The 22264-nt window shown below is 35.6% G+C and overlaps 1 protein-coding gene across 1 annotated transcript; it reads left to right on the top strand.

The window, feature by feature from the left end:
* The first annotated feature begins 8556 nt into the window (after nucleotides 1–8556).
* Nucleotides 8557–21696, top strand: LOC128982763 (40S ribosomal protein S27). The gene is made up of 4 exons (XM_054401724.1): nucleotides 8557–8683; nucleotides 14158–14266; nucleotides 18956–19066; nucleotides 21574–21696. The coding sequence occupies exons 1-4, from the start codon at nucleotides 8678–8680 to the stop codon at nucleotides 21600–21602; spliced, it is 255 nt and encodes an 84-aa protein (XP_054257699.1). The 5' UTR covers nucleotides 8557–8677; the 3' UTR covers nucleotides 21603–21696.
* The last annotated feature ends 568 nt before the right edge of the window (nucleotides 21697–22264 follow it).

The following is a 22264-nucleotide window of genomic DNA, read 5'->3' as shown; positions in this document are numbered from 1 at the left end:
CAAACTGAAAACTGAAAAAAAGAAGAAGATTGAAAACTTGAACTTACTGACACTGACAGTAGACAGTGAAAATAAGCCAAACCAAACGACCGTCTCGCCCAGCGAGCACATAATAATAATAATAATAGAGAGGACACGGCGTTTAACCAAATGCACTGACAGAGTGGCCAAATCCGCCATCTTGGTCCGTCATACAGCCTTAATCCAAGACCCACGAGCACAGTTCGCATTAAAAACCCCGCGACAAATACACGATCATAAACAACATTAATAGTTGACAAAAATTGCTGAAATTTTGCACACTTGTAGATCTGATACTGATGATAACGATGGTGTTAATATAAAATTATTAGTTATGATAGTAATTGATTTATAAATATTTGTTTTACTTATGTAGTTTAATTTTTCACATTCAGACATGAAAAAGTTGTATAGCGAGGAAATTTTTTATTTTTTGGTCAGAGTAATTTCGTCAGCGGGAAAGTTGTGGATAAATAACCAAATTTAACTATCCGATTCGCCAAAAATTTTTATCGTGCGTGGTTTTCTAAAAATATCAGGTACAAGAGGGCCGTTGCCGCTGCTCCGCGCCACAACCGCTGCCCCGCCGGGCCGTCGTCTATAAATTTAGTGTGCAGTGTTTTAATGTTTTATTTATACTGTTGTACTGTAATATTGTATATATTAAAGACATTTTCAAATATATTGTCTATGAAGAATTTTCAACCGTTTAGCACAGCTTTTTAAGGACTAATTTGCTTTCAATATCATCCAAGATAAACTAAAGGTAATTATGTAAGTTAAATAAAACTTCCCAAATGTTTGTAAAATTACACTCAATTTATTGTCCCAGAAAAATTACAGTTTTATTGAGATGTTGCCTGACTTTATTTTTGTGAAGACTTTCGTTACTTATTTTATAGTAGTAGCGAACTCTAACATTGTAACATATTTGAGCAATCATTTTAATTACTAAACAAAAATGATTGTTGTCTATTTCATATCCTGAGAAATGTGTACTATTTTTGTAAAAGAACAATCACTTGACTAGTTCTCATCAGGATGTAGGTTATCACCATCGCACCAACTCTCCAGTATAACAGCGTTACCTTAAGTACAAGTATTGTTTTGTTTATGTGTTTGCTCAAACTGAATTTGCCCCATATTTTACAGCGGGCAGATACAATATTTGTTATTTGATTCTGGAATTGTCAGTTTTTTTTTTATTATAAATAATTTATTTTACAGCTGGAAACACTACTTGAATAAAGACCAGTTTTAATATTTCAACAATTATAATTGTATACAGGGTTCTGAAATATAGGAAATAAATTCATTCATTTAATTTTTTTTAATTTGTTAAAACTAAACAACACGTTTAGTATTATGATTGTCTTGTATAAAAATATTTCAATAAGCCTAAACTGACGACTAACTAAGTGAAATAAATTACAACCACTTAGTAATTTCCGGAAAATAGTCATTAGTAGTACCCTACTTTTGTGTGTGTTAAAGAATTTCTCTTTTGCGATTGCCACGTAAAATCAAAACAATATTTAAGTTGAAATTGAAGGTCATAACTCGGGTGAACTAACCCGAATGACCCGACACCCCAAAAACTGGAATGGGCTGTCGTAAAAGGGAAATCTAAGAAATTGCAAATGAAATCCATTCGGAGTAACATAAGGATTAACGGGACATCCCTGTACAATGTTCACTCCTAATTCATTTACAATTTCCAGTATTGACTTTTTATGTTTTGGACCAAACAATAGGTCGAATAGTTTGTACCATATGCCTACGATTACAATTTACAACAGGTAGTGTACGTTCTCCTTTGCCAGTAATAAATTCATGGTTTGTTCCTCAATTAACAATGAGGCAGATTGTGTTATTGTTCTAATACAAATGAGAAAAAAATCACAAATTTTTACTGTGTGATCGATATTTTAAAAATCAACCCCTGAGTGATCAATACACAGCCTGAAGCCGCGTTTAAGTGAGGCTAGTAGAGCAGGCAGGTTACTTACCTCTAATATATTTCAAGCTATAGTACAGAAAGAATTACAATAACTTAAGATTTATAAATCTCTTATTTTATTCTAGACTCAAAAGAATTATTATCATTTTCTTCATAAATTATTCAATTATTTTTTTTATAAATAATTTACTTCGTAACGTGTAACACTACTTAAATTAAGACCAGTTTTAATTTCTTTTATAGTTTACTCTTTTTTTATCCGTCCAGAGTACATGCTGATTATTGTTATTTTAATTTATCAATAAAATAGAGTAATTATGTTTGTTTTTATTGGTAATCTGGAGGCTAACATCAACCTTATCGATTCTTAAACCATTACTTTGGAAATATCCAAGTAAACTCTGATTAAACGAATTTGTGCTTGTCTAATCAGTTAGGAATAATTCATTATAGGAACTTAAGGGTAAAGGTTTTCATTAGATAAATTTTATGTCGGCAATAATAAAGTAAAACAATTTATTTACTTTAAGATATTTCCAACAATATACTAATACTCCAGAAAAACCTAAGTAGTTTTTATACAAAAGTGTTTTTACATTTAAATAAAGCCTATGTAAACAACCCTGACTCGAAGCATAGCAGACGACCAGCGCGTTGCAGACGCCGAGACTAGGCTAGCGCCGCCATCTTTGTCCGTTTCGTCGGCTAGTCAGACTGCCACGCTCCTGCGCTCCGAGTAGCGCTTCTATTTTGTTATGTGTTCGCTGGTCTCGCCGCAGTAATAAATCCTACTGTTTTTTGGAACTGCAACTATTACATTTGCGTTAAGTTTCGCTCTGTGGAACAGTTTGGATGGAACCGTTCCTGATAAATAGTCCCTCGTCCCTCCCCAAGCCATTCGTGACTCGGGGCTTTGCCTACAGGAAGCTAGTCTATTTTCCTATTGTACTATTATTTTGTCTAACTTAGTATCTACTATTTTACTACTCATGAGTTGATAGTTGATGTTTCCATAAAGAAGTGTGGGTTATTATGAACTTAAACTACACTCATACTTTTTTCAAACTTTGTTTTATTAGCAAAATAATTAGGCTATTCTAAGTAAGCACTCTTTTTCCTTTGGAACTTTTGGGGCAAACGCCTTCACCCTAAAATTCACATTTTAAGGTTGCCTCGATTTAAGGTAAAAATCGCTATGGGCTCATAAATAGCTCAAGTTCTAAAATACTCAAATTTGAATAAAAAATATAAAGTTAGAGGGTTTGTTCTGTATGATGGTCATTGTAAGATCTGCAAAACCTTAAAAAGTAGGATGTATAGGTAACAACTGCTACAGGCCTAAGTTTTAGTACATCCTTAGTTACAATAGGCTACCCCGGATTACAATAGGAGACCCGGTGTTACTCCTTATCTTCGTGAATTGCGAAGAAACTATCGTAGCTACGAGAGGCGAAGCTGGCTGCAGCGGCTGATAAAATATCCAGGGCTGCTAACCCGTGTAAGGCTGCTTGGGACCTGATCAATAAACATGGAGCTGGTTCCTTGGGTGTTGATGGCAAGTTTGCTTCTGCTGAGGAATTCAACCACTTTTTTGTAGACTCAGTGGCTGATATTGTAAGGGGATTCCTGTGAATGAGTATAATTACATAGATAGCATTCCATTGGCCCATGTAAATTTCCAGTGGAGAATGGTGAATGCCTTAGATATTGTAAATACTGTTAATAGCTTTAAATCCTCTATGTCGGCTAATTTTATGAAAAGGATTGTCATTTTGATTGCTCCAATCTTGGCCCATCTGTTTAGCTCCTGCCTTCTGCAGGGTGTTTTTCCTGATGTACTGAAAGTATCTAGAACAGTGCCAGTATACAAGAAGGGCCCTAGGGATGTAATACAGAGTTTTAGACCGGTGTCTTTAATACCGGTGTTTGGTAAAGTATTTGAGGTGATCATGTTGAATCAGCTCTGTGACCACTTTGAGGGGAATAACCTCCTTGCCCCTATTCAACATTGTTTTCGGAGGGGAAGGTCTCCAGTTACGGCTGTAGATTCTCTCCTTCAAGTAATCTTAGAAGCTTTTGAGAGCAAGTCGTCAACTGCTGTTCTTTTGTGCGATTTATCTCGTGCGTTTGACTCTGTTCCTCATGACAACTTAATTGAGAAATTTAAGAAGTATGGCATTGGGGGGAGTGTCCTCAAGGTGGTGCAGTGTCTTATCTAGACAATAGGTCTCAGATTGTAAGTTGGAATGGTAGCAACTCGAGTGCCATTGAGGTCAGATGTGGAGTCCCGCAGGGCTCAGTGTTAGAGCCCTTCCTTTTCATTGTTGCCATGAATGATCTGTATCATTGTGTTTCTCATGACATGTTGTTGTACGCGGATGACACTACTTTGTTTATGAACCATCCTGATCCTTATATTGCGTGTAATAATGTTGATGTGTTGTTTAATGCAGCCTCAGATTGGTTTTCTGGTAATAAGCTAGCACTTAATGAGGGAAAAACACAAGGGATATTGTTTAGCCTAAGCAAGAAAGTACTTGAGGGTAACACAGTAAAGTTGTTGGGTTTCACTTTGGACGAGTGATCACATCGATGCCCTTTGCGTTAAACTTAGTAGAGTCACTCATCTGCTTAGGAGGCTCATGTGTGAAGTTCCCCTTAATTTTGTGAGACTCGCTTTCTTCTCTTTTTTCCAGTCCCACATTTTGTATGGGACAAGGCTCTGGGGTCACTCCCCTCATGTTCAGAGAATCCTGATATGGCAAAAAAAGGCAGTGCGAGTTATATGTGGGGCACACTATCATGCACACTGTAAGCCATTGTTTGTACAGTTGCAGATTATGACAGTCATTAATTTATATATTTATCAATGTTTAATTGCCATCAAGTCTGAGGAGTGTAGCTTTGTTTTAAACAAGGAGGTACACACACATGACACAAGAAGTTCCAATAGCATACATTTGACTAGTCATAGCTAAGTTTGACTCAGAAATGTTTTCCTGTTTCAGGCATAAAATTTTTTAACAGCCTACCGATTGAAGTACGGTCCTTGTGTACCTCTAAATCTTGTATGGTCATAAGAAAATGGTTGGTATTAAATCCTCTACAAAATTGAGGATTTCTTTGAGGCTATAAGGGCTAAGCCCATTTCACCTGGATGGTTTTGCCTGTAACAGGTATGTAAGTTTGCTGTTTTGTTTTGCTTGGCTTGCTGTTGTAGTGTCTACTCTTCCTTATGGTCTTAACCACCATATAAAAGACAGTTGTTTTAACTAAATATTAAACATATGTTGGATTTATTATTATTAATTTTTGATTTGTAAACAGTCAGTTTTAACATTGTTCTTTAATACAACTTTTAATTCATACAACTATTGATTTTTATCATTTACTTTACTGTTTTGTTTTTTATGCATGGTTTGCTGTGTGAGTTTGCATTTTGTAATTTATTATTTGGAATGATCTTATTTATTTATTTTAGCAGTTAAGTTATGTAATGTATGAGACAATGCCTATTGTACATTTTGTATTGAATGGCAAATAAAGCTTTTGAATCTAACTTAGGTATTCAAAAGTAATTATTTCATATTGAACTCGTCCACACGCCTAAAGGTTTTAACTTTTAATTTCATTATGAGCAATAGCGTTTTAAAAGTGAAAAAGGTTAAATTTTAAAGTCACACGAACCCAACCTCTGGGGGAAATAGGTAGGGATCTACTCATTTGCCCAAACTTATACTTAACACTGATATACCATTTTTTTCATTGCAGTATTTTGAAATGTTTAAGCTCTGGCAAAGCAATCCAATCAAAGGCGACCTTCTAAAAGGGTTTAATATTGTATGCTGGTATGATTTGATTTGATTTTAGACAGTTAATTAACTATGAAGAGGGAGATAATTATAACATGAGTGACGGCAGGGTGAAAACACCATAATAATAATAAACAAACGATAGTTAGTTAGCAAGACACGTGGGGAAGGAAGGGCAGACTAAAGAATGCTTTTGTTGTAACTGTTACATTTATTCAGTTCCTTTTTAATAGTCTGTTACAGACCCTAGGAACATGTTCCTAAAGTTTAAAAAAGTACCGTAGGATTTATTACTGCGGCGAGATGATCGTAAAACCGAAAAATCTGATTTCTGAATTCCAAAACTATCTTATTGACATCTCATATGACCGACAGGTATTTACTCAGGGGAGGTATAGAAGAGGCTACGATGACAGCTGTGGGCTTCTTATTAGCTGAGGGAACGCCATTACCGTAACAAAACGAGCCGTAGTCATCGGCCTCGGTGGTCTAATGGTTAGCGTGCCGGGCTGATATGCTAAAGGTCCCGGGTTCAAATCCAGCTGGTGGCATTAACTTTTTGTCCAAGATTTTTTCATTATCAGCAAGTTTGGTTGGTTAAGTCCGGTTATGACAGTTTAATTTTATTATTAAGTCATTATACAATTTTAATTGAGCAATTTCTAGTTTTCTTTAATAAACAGAATTATTTTTTCTATTACTAAACTTTTGTTATATTATTTTATCATCAGCAAGTTTGGTTAGTTCGGTTAGGTTTTGATAGTTTAATTTTATAATTAAAAATAATAAAATTGAATTCGAGGCATTTATAATTTTATTTTATGAACAGAACTATTTTTGCGATTAGTAAACCTTCATTGTCAAATCGCTCTCTACTACAGCGCTGTTCAAGGAGGAATTTTCAACTAATGCATCAATCGTACCTCCCCTAAGTCAGACCCGACACTGTCGAAGATGGGACTATTTTCAGTGTCGATCTTTTAGGATGTCTATAAAGACATCCCAAATATGGGATGTGTATTTTAGTGTATGTCTGTCACATACATAGGTAGCCTACATAAATACATACGTTGTATGACATCCCAAGTGTATTTGGGATGTCCCCCACGAATTCACAAGCGTCTACAGCCTGACTGATCACTTTTTACCAACTAAAAAACTGGCCACTGATAAAGAAGAACTAGTTTTACTTAATGACGTATGCGATCTGTTGTCTGTTTAGCTCTCCCGCCGCTCCCGTCCCGTGTCCCACCCTAGGAGGATTCCTCCTAGGTCCCACCTCAGTTTATCAGTTCCCTTAGCGGTTTGATTAGACCTAGCTTAGCTTAGCTTTCTTTACTATTTTGTTGTTGAAATGTTTTTAAAAAGAGGTTCTGAATTTCATGTGGCAAATTACATTTATTGTATTAACTAGCTGTACCCGCGGGCTTTGCCCCGTTTAACTTATTAATTTTCAAGATAAGCTCGTTCGCATGGCTCAATCACGTCCTGATTGAAGTTCGTTTGCTACTCTCACTCACCTTTAGGTTGGAGCTCGTTCGCTGCGCTCACTTGCCTTCAGGCTAGCTCGTTCGCAACGCTAACTCGCCTCCAGGTTGAAGTTCGTTCGCTACGCTCACTCACCTTTTGGTTGCAAATTAGCTGGTCATAAATAAAAAAAAAAAAATAGTGCTGCACCCTGTTCAGCACCCCCCCCCCCTGTTCTGTACCCTGATCTTTGTAACTTTAATGCTATTGAACATCATAGAACAGAACCAACTTGTTTAATTGAAACAGCTGTTAAGATGCATTAATTCCTTTTAAATATGAAACATCATTAGGTTAACATGGGAAACTCCAGGGCCACTGGGGCGGAGCCCGAAAGCCCGATCAGAATAAAAACTACTTAGTTGTCGTATTTAATGCCCAAAGAATCGGTGTACCGAATTTCAGCCTCCTAGGTAAATGGGAAGTGGGAGAATTAGTGATGAGTGATTGAGTGAGTGAGTGAGGGCTTTGCCTTTTACCGAATTTCCCATATAGGGAATAAGCTATTACCGTAGTACTCATGGTAAGACCTGGGGACGCGGGGCCGATTTTTTTTCGTTTTGAGGTCCCTAGAGGCCAAAAACACCAAGCCTACGTACAATCTCCAAGAAGGGGTAAAAAAAGGCAGAGTCCAACCGATACAATAGACATAAGTTAACTCCATAAGAAATAATTTTTAGAGTTACTGTGATATTAGGATTTTCCACTGATTTGGATTGCACATTAACATTACATACACATTACATTACATTGCACATTACAACATCATATTGCAAAACATGACACGATGCAGAAGAAAATGTGTAATCAGAATAAAAGGCAAAGCCCTCACTCACTCACTCACTCACTCATCACTAATTCTCCCACTTCCCATTTACTTAGGAGGCTGAAATTCGGTACACCGATTCTTTGGGCATTAAATACGACAACTAAGTAGTTTTTATTCTGATCTGTAGTGTAGGCTGTAGTTAAAGGCGGCCGTGGTTGTACAGTACGCTTAAAAAGAACCACGGTCAGTTCCAAAAAAATACTAAACACAATTTGCTTTTGTCCAACACTCAACACCTCTTTCACGACACGACAACAATCAATCTATTAATGAGTGAAATCATGGATCAATTACCTATATTCCGTGTTGTGTTGGTTAGTCTGGTGACTCAATCATGAGCAATGCCATAATAACTTTTCGTTTTATAATCAATGGGGCATGACTTTTTTTTATTTGACTTATCCTGTTTTTGTTTTTTTGGCCGTCGTAGTTTCAATTGTTAACACATCTTCAGCAAACAGGCTAGCGCTGCTGCTTTCCGGCTCCTTTCTTCCAGTGGATTTACGTTCACGTGTGTTGTTTTTCACTATGCCTGTGAGTTGTTTCCGTCTATTTTATTCGTTTATAAGGTTTTAAAATAAATTATGGTAATTTTTTCGATACATTCAATTTGCATCGAAGTAAGCGTGTTACATTCAGCTTAACCAAGTTGTATATCTCTTCCCTATTTAATTAAGTTGACGAAGGCATTTTCTGGATGCAATTAGCGGCTACGTAGTTTCCCAAAATGTCGTAATCCTTATTTCCTTCTGTTATTAAAATAAACATTCCTTTATACTGTACTCTGAAATCTACGCGTTTCACAAAGAACATAGACTTTATTCTGCCTAGCCTTAAGTTAATTTTGCTTATTCTATAAATATTAACCTAACCTCAATACTGACATGCTGTCCTTAACGAGGTACAACAACATCGCTGACCTCTCATCCTATATTAGAACCTTAGTTGTTATCACCTGAGTAACGTTCTCTTTAGTACACCTACATTTTAAACATCCATGTTTTAAACTACACATAATGAAATAAGCTAATTCCTAACTCCTTTAAGCTAACTTAGCCTAGGCTATTTCCTGGAGGGGCCAAACTTTCATGTCTCAGATTTGTTAACACTGCAAATAATGGACTCCCTCCATCATGTTAACAATTCAATAGCCTATTGAACCAAAACATTTATCGGGTACAGTTTCTTAACTGGTCTACGCTAACATAAAAAACTATCGATTTGCTTGGTAAAACCTTCATTTGATTTTTGGTAAATAGGCTATTCACTTTCCCCAACTCACCTAAAACGTTCTAAGTTATTAGACGTGTTTAATCTGTTACTAAGTAGATATCAACACTACAACTTTCTTTATGAATTTTTTTCGCCGAGGCTTTCTGTAGACACCACACCTAGAATATGCTACCAGACACACCTGAAAAACTTGCTTAAACATCGGGACAGGGCAGTTTCCTATACCAGACACCTCACCCAGATTACTACACACCATTAAGTTACCATTAACTTACTACTTAGACACCATTACCTAGATTAACATAACCTAACCTAACCGTTATCTGGGCTTTGTGTCTACTAATCTTGGTAATGGTGTCTAGTAATCTAGGTATGGTGTCTAGTAAAATGGGCTTGGTGTCTAGTTATCTAGGTATGGTGTCTAATAATTTGGGGGTGGTGTCTTAATAATCTTGCTAATGGTCTTTAGTCATGTGGGCGTGGTGTCTAATAATCTTGGTGAGGTGTCTAAGTTAGTATAGTAAACTGCCATGTTACAATGTTTAAGCGAGTTTTTCTGGGATGGTGTTTAGTAATCTAGGCATGGTGTCTACAAGACGTCTCGGCGACAAAAAAGACATTTAGGCTAGATTCACTTTAAAACTATCTTGACCTTGTAGTAGTTAACCCCCCTCCCCTGCCCTCCCTACAAGTTGTGTTGTTTGTTTATTCTAGATTATATTACAAAAAAGTAACAGCTGTTTTCAGAAACATAATTTTTTTGGGATTTAAGTACAAAATATAACATATTCTTACCCATATCCTGTGGAGATAAGTTAAGCGCATATGGTTCCAATCGCCGAGCATAGGACTGGAAATGCAGAGATTTCTAGAAAGCGGCGGTTAAACTGAATTACTCTAAAAGCAAGGTCAGTTAAAACAAAGGTTGGTTATTGTAATATTTTACAATCGAGGGCGGATAATCAGATTTAACCCCTTTGAGCTCAAATTTTTTCCACATTTTCCGGCGAATTCAGCTTGCCATTGCATTCAAGCAGTCAGGAAAATGGCGCCCAGTGACCTATACTCACCATTCAACCAAAAAATTAACTTTTTTTATTTTTGAATTTACTTTTTTTGGGTCCTTGTAGGTTGCCATTTTTGAGCAGACGGCAAAATGGCGGGCGGCGACCTATACTCGCTATTCGACCGCAAAGGGTTAATGCAAGGTCGATTAAGAGGGGGTAGGCCTACTGTAGTTAAAAATATTGATTATTAATTTTTCAATTGGTAGTTTCAATCGACATTTGGGTAGCCCAGTCAAGAAACTGTATTAGGCCCACACTAAAAAAAAGTTCACTAACAGACCATATTACAACATCACGTAATACTTTACAGTAGGCCCTACACTCATACACAAGACCTAGATGTATAAGTACTACGCCAGCTCACTTTGTGAAAACCCTGTTTAAGTTAAGTCTGTATGTACTCCATGGAGTGGGATTTCCAACATAGGCCTAGCAGAACACGGAATATTCTCCCGGTTAAATACCTTAGTTCGTTGGCTAAATTCAATCCATTTTCCATATTTAGCGACAGCTTGAGTAGGCCTATAGGCTACAGGTTTTAGTTAAACAATTGGACTGTTATCGGTAGGTATACTTTCCTGTTAAAGCGAACATTTATTTTTATCAATGATTTTTTTCGATATTTATACTTACCTATATCGATGTTTTTGTTTTCCTTCACGATCCATTATTCCTTCTGTTTTTATCTTTAAACCCATTAAAAATATTGATTTTGTTTAGGCAAAAAGGATTAAAAAATGAAACTTTTCCAAACTAACCTAGTTACATAACCAACCAAACTTGCTGTAAGTTACCATTATAAAATTCCGTTTGATAACAATAAAAGACATGCAGGGAATATCAAACAGAATTTTGAAATGTTAGGCTACCGGTACATCAAGTTTTGTTAGTAACTTAATGCAAGGTTAGTTTAGAACAGTTTCATTTGAATATAAGTTAATTAGATTAGTTTTTTTTTTCAAATTGTTTGTTGATACTGAACAGTATTTATTTATCGTAGTTGTCAGCTGGTAATGTTTAAATTCGATAGTACCTACCTCTATTGTTATTTTGGATCAAAAACTAAAATATCGATATATCGAAAAAATCATTGATAAGCGTAATAGGTCATTGAATATTCCCTTTAACAGGAAAAGTACCCTGTTATCAACGATTCCCTGCACATTCACTAACTTAAACTTAAATTGGGTTGAACCGTTTTCCCTTATTTGTTTAAACTAAACTGACTTAAGTTAAGCGTAAATTACCTAACTTTGACTTCAATTAAAAGTTCCACTGGCGTAGAATAAAACAAATTTATTTCATACTCAAGCTATACTTAACAAATTAGCCTATGGGAAGTCTTTGTTAGTAAGTTAAATCAAGCTTAAGTTACTTGTTGAACTATATAAGTTAGATCAATAAACATACACTTATTGAATAACTAGCTGTACCCACGGGCTTTGCCCCGTTTAACTTCATAAGTTAAACCATAAGTTCATAAGTTGCATGGCTCAATCATGTCCCGGTTGAAGTTCGTTCACTACGCTCACTCACCTTTAGGTTGGAGCTCGTTCGCTGTGCTCACTTGTTTTCAGGTTAGCTCGTTCGCTACGCTAACTCGCCTCCAGGTTGATGTTCGTTCGCTACGCTCACTCACCTTTTGGTTGCAAATTAGCTGTTGTCATAAATTAAAAAAAAAATGATAGTGCTGCACCCTGTTGGTAATCCTTGTAACTTTAATGCTTATTGAACATCATAGAATAGAACTAACTTGTTTAATCGAAACAGCTGTTAAGATTCATTAATTCCTTTTAAATATGAAAAATCATAAGGTTAACATGGGAAACTCCAGAACCACTGGGGCGGAGCCCGAGAGTCCGATCAGAATAAAAACTACTTAGTTTTCCTATTTAATGCCAGAATGTTACAGAATGTTGTAATTATTCAAACCTACAAAACAGTTAGTGAAAGTAAACATCTGCTTTTAAATTATAGTTGTAAACATTGTAGATCTAAAAGTCTGACATTGGCCCGCTTAAAACCCTCTGGGGCAGAGCCCTTTTGACAGATCATCATCAAACTTCACTCGAACCATCCTTGAAAGATGCTTAATAATGCCTGAAAGTTTCATTACAATCTGTCGAGCGGTTTCGGAGTCCATAACGTATATACATGAACAACATATATACACATATGCATAGTTCCTCTTTTATAGATATAGATTATGTGATACATATTGACTGAAAACTTGGCAAAAATCGCACAAAAAGGCATTTTTGAACATCCGTAGTTTTATTTACAAAGTAGTGAGGCCATATTTTAATGGCTAAAGACACTCTCGCCTATCCAGTGAATACATTAAAATGACTTGGATCTTGATAGGTACTCTCGTTTTCATGGAGAAGATAGCGTAAAATGCCATCTTGAGTGTTACAGAAAGACAGACAGACAGACAGAAATAGAGATAAGACTTGTTTCTGCTTCTTTAACGTATAAAACGTAAAAATAACCTAAAAATATAATTCTGAGCAATGTACAGACAAAACTATAATTTCATTTATATAGATATAGGCCTAAGTAATTGTTAGCTAATTTTTAACTGTTGTGGTGCTCGAGAGAGTTACTTAGGTAGATACTTAAGTTAGGCCTAGATTTATTTTGTATTTTATGTCACTGTAGCGTCACATTACACATCCGCTGCGGTGTTATGTCTCGACACACAAACATGCTTTATTGCAAAGGCTCTTGGACTGACTGAATCGATATTGGTATCATTGTTTTCGGCAGTTTCTTAGCTTTGTCCTGATGTCTGTTTTTAGACACTTTTCATTTTCGTGCTGATCTTGTCCTAGGAGGCAGATGACGTTCGTATTTGTAAACGACTTGGTTAACCTCACACCGGTGACTGGAGTGTTATGTTACATTATCGTTGTTAAAAAATGGACAGTACCATATGCAATGATATGCGTGATGCATTATTTAGAGGAAGATTTAGGTGATGTCGAAAGGCTGGTTGAATGATCCTGGAGAAGTACGTAGTGATATTGATGCAAATTATCCTTCAGATCACCATTAACAATTATTTTGAAAATTTAAACAAAGTGGCTTAAAATATTTACTTTTAGAACTAGACAATTTGATTTAAACTTTGTTTTTAACCTGAACTTTAAGTTTTTTATAATCTATAAAAATGCTTAGAAGAAAATGTATTGTTAATTTTTTAGTTTTATATAACTTAGCCTTCAAAGTTTCTCAGATACATTTTAATAAATTCTTGTGGCACTATAAATAATTCCCATGGTCGCCATTTCATTAGAATGTGTTAAAAATTTTAGTAGGCCTATATTAGGCTAACATTAAGAGCTTGTTACTATAGACACTTGGAGGTTTTAATAAGAACCTAGTTTGACAGCTGCTGTTTGCATTATTAGCTAAGTTAGGCCTACATCTTTGTCTGAAATCTACAAAATAAAACTCTAGGCTCAGCAAAAAAAAAAAAAACACCATATTTGCCTCCAAACGAAGTTAGTTTTTTACATCCTGAATCCAAGTATACCATTATTTTTTATTGTTTGAATATCACTCTTAAAGATGTTGCCGTAAAAATATACAAAATAAGAATAAACAAGGTAGGACGGATGACATTTACTAGTCAAGTGGAACTGTAAATATGTAAATTAATCCCTAGTTTCATAATAAAAACTGAAATGTTTCTTTTCCCTTTAGCTTGCGAGAGACTTGCTTCATCCCTCTCCAGCGGAGGAGAAGAGGAAACACAAACTCAAGCGCCTGGTCCAGCACCCAAACTCCTACTTCATGGATGTCAAATGTCCAGGTACGCCTTCAGTTTATACTCACATTTCTAGCAAAACCATCAATCCCCTTACCTTGATATAACCAACTCCTCCAAATAATTTATCGCTTCTGGTTCTAAAGCCTGGTTTACACGGGTAGAGTTGTTGGTAGTGTAGAGTTTATAGTAGAGCTACTTTCTTGTCCACCCTAACGATTTTAAGCAAGCGACTGTTCACACATAGTAGAGTGTTGATAATACAGGGTGTATACCAACCGGGAAAACCGGGAAATAACATTGAATTTGAATGGACCGGGAAAAAGCCGGGATTTTTGGACCGATTAGAAGATTGCAGTCGTAAAAAGCGTCTTGCCGCGATTTCGGGTGACGACGATGACGTTTTCGTGACCGCGGGAAACGACGCATCTACACGTCCGCGGGAAATGTTCATGATTTTGCTGCGGTTGCGGACGACAACGATGACGTTTCTGTGACCGCGGATGACGATGACGTTTCCGTGAACACGGGAGATGACAATGACGATCCCGTGACCGCGAGAGATGACGATAACGTTTCCGTGACAGCAGGAGACCACGATGATGTTTACACTGCCGCAGGGAATATTCATGATTTGTCGTGACCGCGAAAGACGACGATGATTATGTCTACACGGCCGCAGATGTTCATGATTTTGCCGCGATCGCGGACGACAACGATGACGTTCCCGTGACCGCAGGAGTCGATGATGGTGTCTACACGGCCGCGGAAGATTTTTGTGATTTTGCCGCGATCGCGGATGACGATTACTTTTACGTGGTCGCAAGAGATGGCGATAATGTATACATACAACGGGAGATGTCCAGGATTTTTCTATGATGATGTAAGACTGTGATGACGTTTACGTCACTGTGGGAAGAGACCACACGACCGCAGGAAATATTCAGGATTTTGCTGCTATCGAGAGAGACGATGTTTCCGCGGCCTTAAGTAATGATGATAATGCAAATTATTACTATAACAAGGATTATTATTTTTCAACACTAGCTCACTGGACTTTGAAACAAATTTTATGTAATATTGTATACTTAAGCTGCAAGTCTTAAATTGATTATAGTTTAAGTGGAACCAAACAGATATGCGAGAACCTGGAAAAACTTTGAAAAACGATGAAAAACCTGGAAAAACCTGGAATTTCACTTAAATAAAATAGTATACACCCTGTGAATCCTGTGATAGTTTGTGAACTGTGTGTTCCGCCTCCATTCCCAAAATGAGTGTTCTAAACCAGTTACAAGACAGTGTCACTCCACTGAAAACCCCACTCTACTGCCTCCGCGGCAGTATCCGCCACATTTACACAAGTATAGTGTGCAGAAAAGTAAAAATTTTGGCAGTAGTGGGGGAAGTAGAGTAGAGCTACTATGCCACATGTTGCTAGTAACTCTACCACCTACTATCTACTAGGCGCTAGTGGGTGTTTACACGGGTAGAGTTACTCTACTAGAAACTCTACTCTACCCACAACTCTACCCGTGTAAACCAGGCTTTAGTTGATATTGGGTCAACTCAGTCAACTGGTAATTTTATCTCCCTTCCAAAAATGCCTTTGAGTTTATTTATTTGTCTCTATATTTGACCAATGTAGTCGGATAGATTCCATACCTAATTTTTTGTTAACTGCTATACCTAGCTACTACTATATCCAAATCTATATAAAAAAACCTGGACTGGACAAGGCTGTGGGTTTTGTAACCTTCAAAATAATTTGTACCAACTGGCAATGACATGGCATGTACTGTAGGTGGGCTATCATTCCCTTACTGGTTCTTTTTAACAGTTTGTCAAATGAATATAGTGGTTAATTTACGAGTGTATAAGTTGGTGTGTAGCCAGATTTTGAATGCAGAGTTATCTTGCCATTGTACTCTACTTGCAACTTGTTGGAGAATCATTTACTCTTTTACTCAAGGTCCATATTGTATATTTTGGAGGTAAGGTGGGCTGGGCCAAAAATATTTCTGTGTAGTAAGTAGAGTATATTACGCCATTTTGTTATATATTTTAATTAGAGGGGTCTAAATAAATATATTACAATTTTAAATGGCAATAAGAAAACCTAACAAAAAATGAGATTGGGCCTACAACAACATGATTTTGTCGCATGTTTGTATGACAATTTAAAATTAGCCTATTGCAAAAATGGCGTTTGCCATCAAAATAAATAGGCCTAAACAAGTGTAACGCTTCAAATTATCTTTTGTTTAAATATTGTATACAAACAATAAAAATTATTATAATAAATCATTTTAAATATATCATATTTATATTTAGTTTGATTTGATTAGATACAAGAATTTTGATTAACAATATAGCATGAGTTAAATTAAATTGTCTACCACGATTGCGGTGAAATTTTGTTTATTTCCCGCAGTCGTTTAGATATCGTCATGTCTCCCGCGGACTTGGCAATTCCCCCGAATAACCCAGTGGTTACGGAACATAATATCATCTCCCACTATCATGGCAAATCATGAACATCTTCCCCGGTCGTGTAGACATTATGGTTATCTACCGTGATATATAAATTAGTGAGAATGATTAATTATCTTCTTTCTGTTTTAATTTAATAGTAAACATTTCATTATTAAGTAGCCTACTGTATATTAATTTATTTGTAACATTAACTAATCGAACAAGTTTTTAATTTTAATTTTGAGATTCTGGTATTAGGATTCGATCTTTGAAGCCAACAGTTGGTTAATATGGCGTATAAACAATCAACTGAATGATAATTGTTTCGAACATTTCTTTTAAAAATAAATAAATAATGATTAGGCTACTAAATAATGAAATGTTTACAATTAATTAAAAACAGAAATAAGAAAATCAATCATTCAATTTCTAAAATCAGCCAGTGGGTAACATTCCGGCGGGTAAAATTCCGGGGGTTAAAATCCGGCCCGTACCATCTTTAGTTGTCCAAACGCTAGTTATATGGACAGGGGGTAAAATTCCGGTTTTTATCGCTAATCTAATTAAACACGCTCTGGCTATTTTCTTTGGACTTCCAAATCCGCGGGGGTAAAATTCCGGCCGCGAACAAACTTTTGGCCACTCAGGTTCCTACGTCATAGTGACGTCAGCTTTGCCCAGGGGGATAAAATTCCGGCGACCCATTTTGAGCGGTCTATTCTCGATTCCGGTTCCAACGCCAAGAATCGGTGGAATCTAGAATCCATTTTTTAAATTGACCCCTAGTTTAATCCAATTTTGTATTTTTTGCACATTGTACCATGAAATTTTGCCATTTTTATTGTAATTGTTAAATTATGCTCGGTCACTGCATTTTCTCTGAATCATATCAACAGTTTCATTGATTATTCCTTTTTGACTTATTTATTGCTGTATTTGTTAGACCTACCTAGACCTATATTGTTAACGTGTTATTTTTTGCCTGTTTTTTTCCTTTTTTTCAATTTTTTCCCTGTTAATTTTGATAATGTTATTTTTATTGCTTTGGCATGCTACATTACTTAAAGGAAGTACCATATTATCTTTATTTTGTTGGATTAAGTTAGTGCTATTGTAAACTAAGCCATCTTAGATTTACATGATAATTTGTAAAAATGGTTTAAGTTGGCCTACACCGTATAAAATAAATAAATAATCATAGGCCTAAGAATTTTATTGTACTGTCATCTCCCTCTGATCGGAAAAACCATCAGAATTTCGTTGTTCAGTCATCTCCGATAGGGAACTTACTCCGGATTAGCCTATCAAAGTTCAATCCATACTTTCCAGTGGTCTCTAGCATGTGTCATGTGTAATCTGTAGTAGCTTATCTATAAGTTTCATAAACCACTTATTTTTAGACAATTTAAAGCACACTAATTAAAATATTACAGTGTGTTACCACTGGCCTCTTGTCTCAATTTTAAAAGACCTTATATTAATAAAAAAAAGGAACAAAGATAACTTATTTAAGTTGTTTTTCAAAGAAGATTGGGTAGTAAGGACTGTTTTAATTTTAGTTAGTATACAATGAACCTTGATAGATTTTCTGTTCTCCGTGAACCTAAACTAAACTTTTGTCTGTAGAGGCCCTACTATGTTAATCCCTAGACAAATACTTGCACGGATGTGTTTTTGAGCTAAATGATAAATATTATGACTATCTTGCATTTTTTACATGTTATGATCTGGTTTAGTTTAAATCACTTTAAAATGCTAGGGCATTACAGTAAAGGGAAATCCGGAGTAATCATGATTACAGTATAAATTAGACTTATGTTATTTGTTTACAATATTAGGCAAGATATAAAGAGAATTGTATTATCCTGTTGATTTCTTTCACAAATAAGCCACCCACATCGAAGTGTTGGTGACTCACTAGAAGGCAACCTAACCACAGAGAGTCGACTGTAACTTTAAACAGCAATTTTGGCATTTTCTTCAATTGTGTTTTAAAAATATAGCATTTAGCAGTATCAATAAAAAAAAAAATAATAAATCAATACAATCGAGCCAAAGGCGAGTTTTCAATCCATACATTTTGTGCAATATTTCAGTCTAGAGTGTTTTATTCCATTTCAGCGAATTAGCCTCACTAACATAATTTCTTGATATAGTTTTTTTAGTACCTACCGATTATTATTATTATATTCTGTTGTCTGTTTTGTAATTGTGGATTAGTTCTAATCAGTATTGTCTAACATGTTGTGATATTTTCAGGATGTTACAAGATCACAACAGTGTTTAGTCATGCACAGACAGTAGTTGTTTGTGCTGGATGCTCCACAATCCTTTGCCAGCCCACAGGTGGAAGGGCGAGATTAACTGAAGGTAAACCCAAAATTACAATGCTAAAAACTTAAATAGGATACTGTACTAAACTGTAATGTTGGCAAATCCCCCAAATATGGAAGTAGCCAGGAAAAAAATGCTAATTAGTTAAATGTCTGGGTGAATGCAAATTCTAGGAAATAAGTGACTTTTTCTGCTCAAATTAAGGAATTGAACAGTTATATTATTGGCCTATTAGCCTAGAATGTCTGGCTTGTGCAATATGGTGCAGTAGGTCAAGGAGTAAAATTACACTACTCTCCCTCAGATAACTCACATGAATTGGAATGCATGGGATTGTTAAGTTATTATGAATCAATAATAACTATATTTTTAATTACAATATTTGGGCTTGGATTTCTGTAAATAGCATCAGCTTTAAATAATATAATGACACATTCATCATAGCCCATTTAAGTTACAGTAAACAAAGGATCAAATTTACAAAGATTGGGTTTACTGAGTGGAACACTGGTTCAAAATAATTAATATTCTGGACTTCAGTAGAGGAACACTGTTATTTATTTATTATTTTTTCAACACGGAAAATAAAACTAAAATCTTTAACTTCGGGTAAAAATGTGTTTCACTTTTAGAATTAAATCCATGATATTTAAAGTATAACTAAATTAGATAAATCGAGTAATTGACTTTCAAGGACTATTCCACACTGAGGTAATGTTTTACGACGTTCAGGAGTCTAGGGAATTTTTCGCCCTGGCTTAATGCCTAGTGTTCCAATTTACTCGATAATCAAAGAGTTATTCCACCCCGCATCCTTGCCTAACGCAAATAGCCTAGTCAGGGTATTTTCGCCTTACGCTCCACTCCACTGGGCAATATCCCACATCGTGAGAAATTATCAGGGATTGAGGATATTTATCCCTGACTTAACGCCTAGCATTTGAATATACTGGATTATTAAGGGTTATTTCACCCGGTGTTCGATTCCAGGGACTATCCCACCCTGGGCTAACCTTTTACGACCCCAGGCGGCTAATTTGCATTACTCTCCACTCCACTAGGGAGAGATGTGCTGCGCCATATTTATATTTTATAGGGGTCGCCACGCTAGCGCAGCTCGTGGTCGCTTGGAGAGTTAATGACCCCGCCACAACTATGCAACTATCAGCTGTTTTTTTGTAGGCCATTTTAAATTGTATTGCTTTCTTTATCCCTCAATATTTTACAAATAAACACAGGGTGTGTAAAATTTATGGAGGGTGCCATCTTTTCACCTAAAATGAAAGGGAAACTACCGTATGAAACAAAAAAGTCTCCTTTGATAAACTGCACAGTTATTTCACCACTACTCATTTAAAGTCATGGAAAAAAATTCTGGTCATTGAAAGTCATGGAAATATGCAAAAAGGCATGGAAAACCCCAATGATAAATGCATTTGAGGTGACTTTTCAATGCTCTAGTCGGCCGTAACCCCGACTATTGAAGCATTTTTCAGGATTTTTTACAAATTTTCGACAATTCAATTTATTACAGTAGTTGTATTAGTTTATGAGTTTTGAGTTTGTATTAGTTCAATAAAATCTGTCCCTACTTTATCTTATAACTAGTGTCCCTGTTGCTCGAATTCGAGCAATTCCTAAGTATTACAGGGGTTATTTTAAAATGAATAAAATGAATGAACAGTCATGATTTCTGATGACTTTAAAAGATTTGACTCAAAAGATTATGGAAATACTCAAGATGTACATAATAGATAGATATAATCAAAATTTCTTGTAAATATCTTATCATTTTTCAAAAGCAGATCTTCTTGTTTTTTAGTCTTTTCTACAAATAGCCTTACTCATAGCCGCATTAGGTTGTCCATAATAACGATTATAAATTCTAAATAAAAACATTATTTCTATTTCTTCTCCTTGGTGCTGTTCTATGACTTCCTAAATATTTCATTTCAACCAGAGTCAGTAAATGTTTGTAGCAAACTGTTAAATTAGCAAACTTATTGACTGTTTACAATTCACATATTTTCTTCTTCTCACTTTTAATTTCTGACAACAGCTGGAGTTTTATAACAATGTTTGTTTCCCATGTTAATCTTATTGAGAAATACAAAACTTTAAAGGGCTCAGGGCCTCACCCTCTTATTATTTACCTAAAAAGAAAGTTTCCTGCACAACTTTGCGTTACGCTCTTTCCAATGACACCAAAAACATGTCAATCGGTTCAGTAGTTTTGGAAGAGTAATTTTCACCAAAAACCTGCTTGCGTATTTATTAAGTATAGATTTAATTAATATTTGTAGGATATTTTTGCAAACAAATACAATACACATACAACACCTAACACACATGTGTTTTAATATACATTTTAATGTATATTAAAATGTTACAACTTTATTATTACAACTCAAATTTCAATTCAAATATTGTTAATGTTTTGAGTGAAGGAAAATAGAAAGTGGAGGGAGAACTTTGCCAGCTTATGGAGACGGAGAAGGCTGTTATGTTTCAATATGTTCGATAATAAAAAAACTTTGTTTCAGGATGTTCGTTTAGGAAAAAGCAGCACTAGGATATTCACCTCGAGGAATGTACTTTCCATCAGAAGGACATCGCAACCACTTTGTTGATTTTTTTTAATACAATGGAATAAAAGTTCAATCCAAGAGGCTAGAATTGTCATTTTATTCCTTAGTACCTTACAATTTCCCCAAAATATACAAGACAAAAATTGTTTGAATCATCGATTTTGGAAGTATAAGGGTCGGTTCACGAGCTCGGGACTATCGTAGTCCGAGCCCAGAATCCGGAAATAACCGGTATTTGGGCGGCGACTTAAAAAATCGGGTTCACGAGCTCGAGACTATATAAGCCGCGGACCAAACTGATAGGCGGCACACAATTAGTGCAGGGTCAATCCATATCAAGTGATCCAATAAAAAATAATTTGGTTGCTGGACCATTTTTAATATTTTTAATTTTTTTACATATTGTTCCCTTATGTTTTGAAAGTTCAAAAATGATTTTATAAAAATTTTATCCCTTCCAATTTTTTTGTAGCGGCCATTTTTGTCTTGCAGCGCACGGTGATTTTTGAGTTTGCAGACGTTAACGTAAACGAACATATATTTTTAACTACTTAAGTTACACAAATGCAACCAAATTCACTTTGTTCATCATATTCCCATCTTTAATTTTGGTTATGATCATAATCTGCCTAATTTGTACCCATAT

The sequence above is a fragment of the Macrosteles quadrilineatus genome, unplaced genomic scaffold (assembly GCF_028750875.1).
Source record: "Macrosteles quadrilineatus isolate MER2022 unplaced genomic scaffold, UCM_ALF_1.0 Scaffold_1__1_contigs__length_201487025, whole genome shotgun sequence".
Taxonomy (NCBI): domain Eukaryota; kingdom Metazoa; phylum Arthropoda; class Insecta; order Hemiptera; family Cicadellidae; genus Macrosteles; species Macrosteles quadrilineatus.
This window is presented reverse-complemented; position numbering and strand designations above follow the sequence as displayed.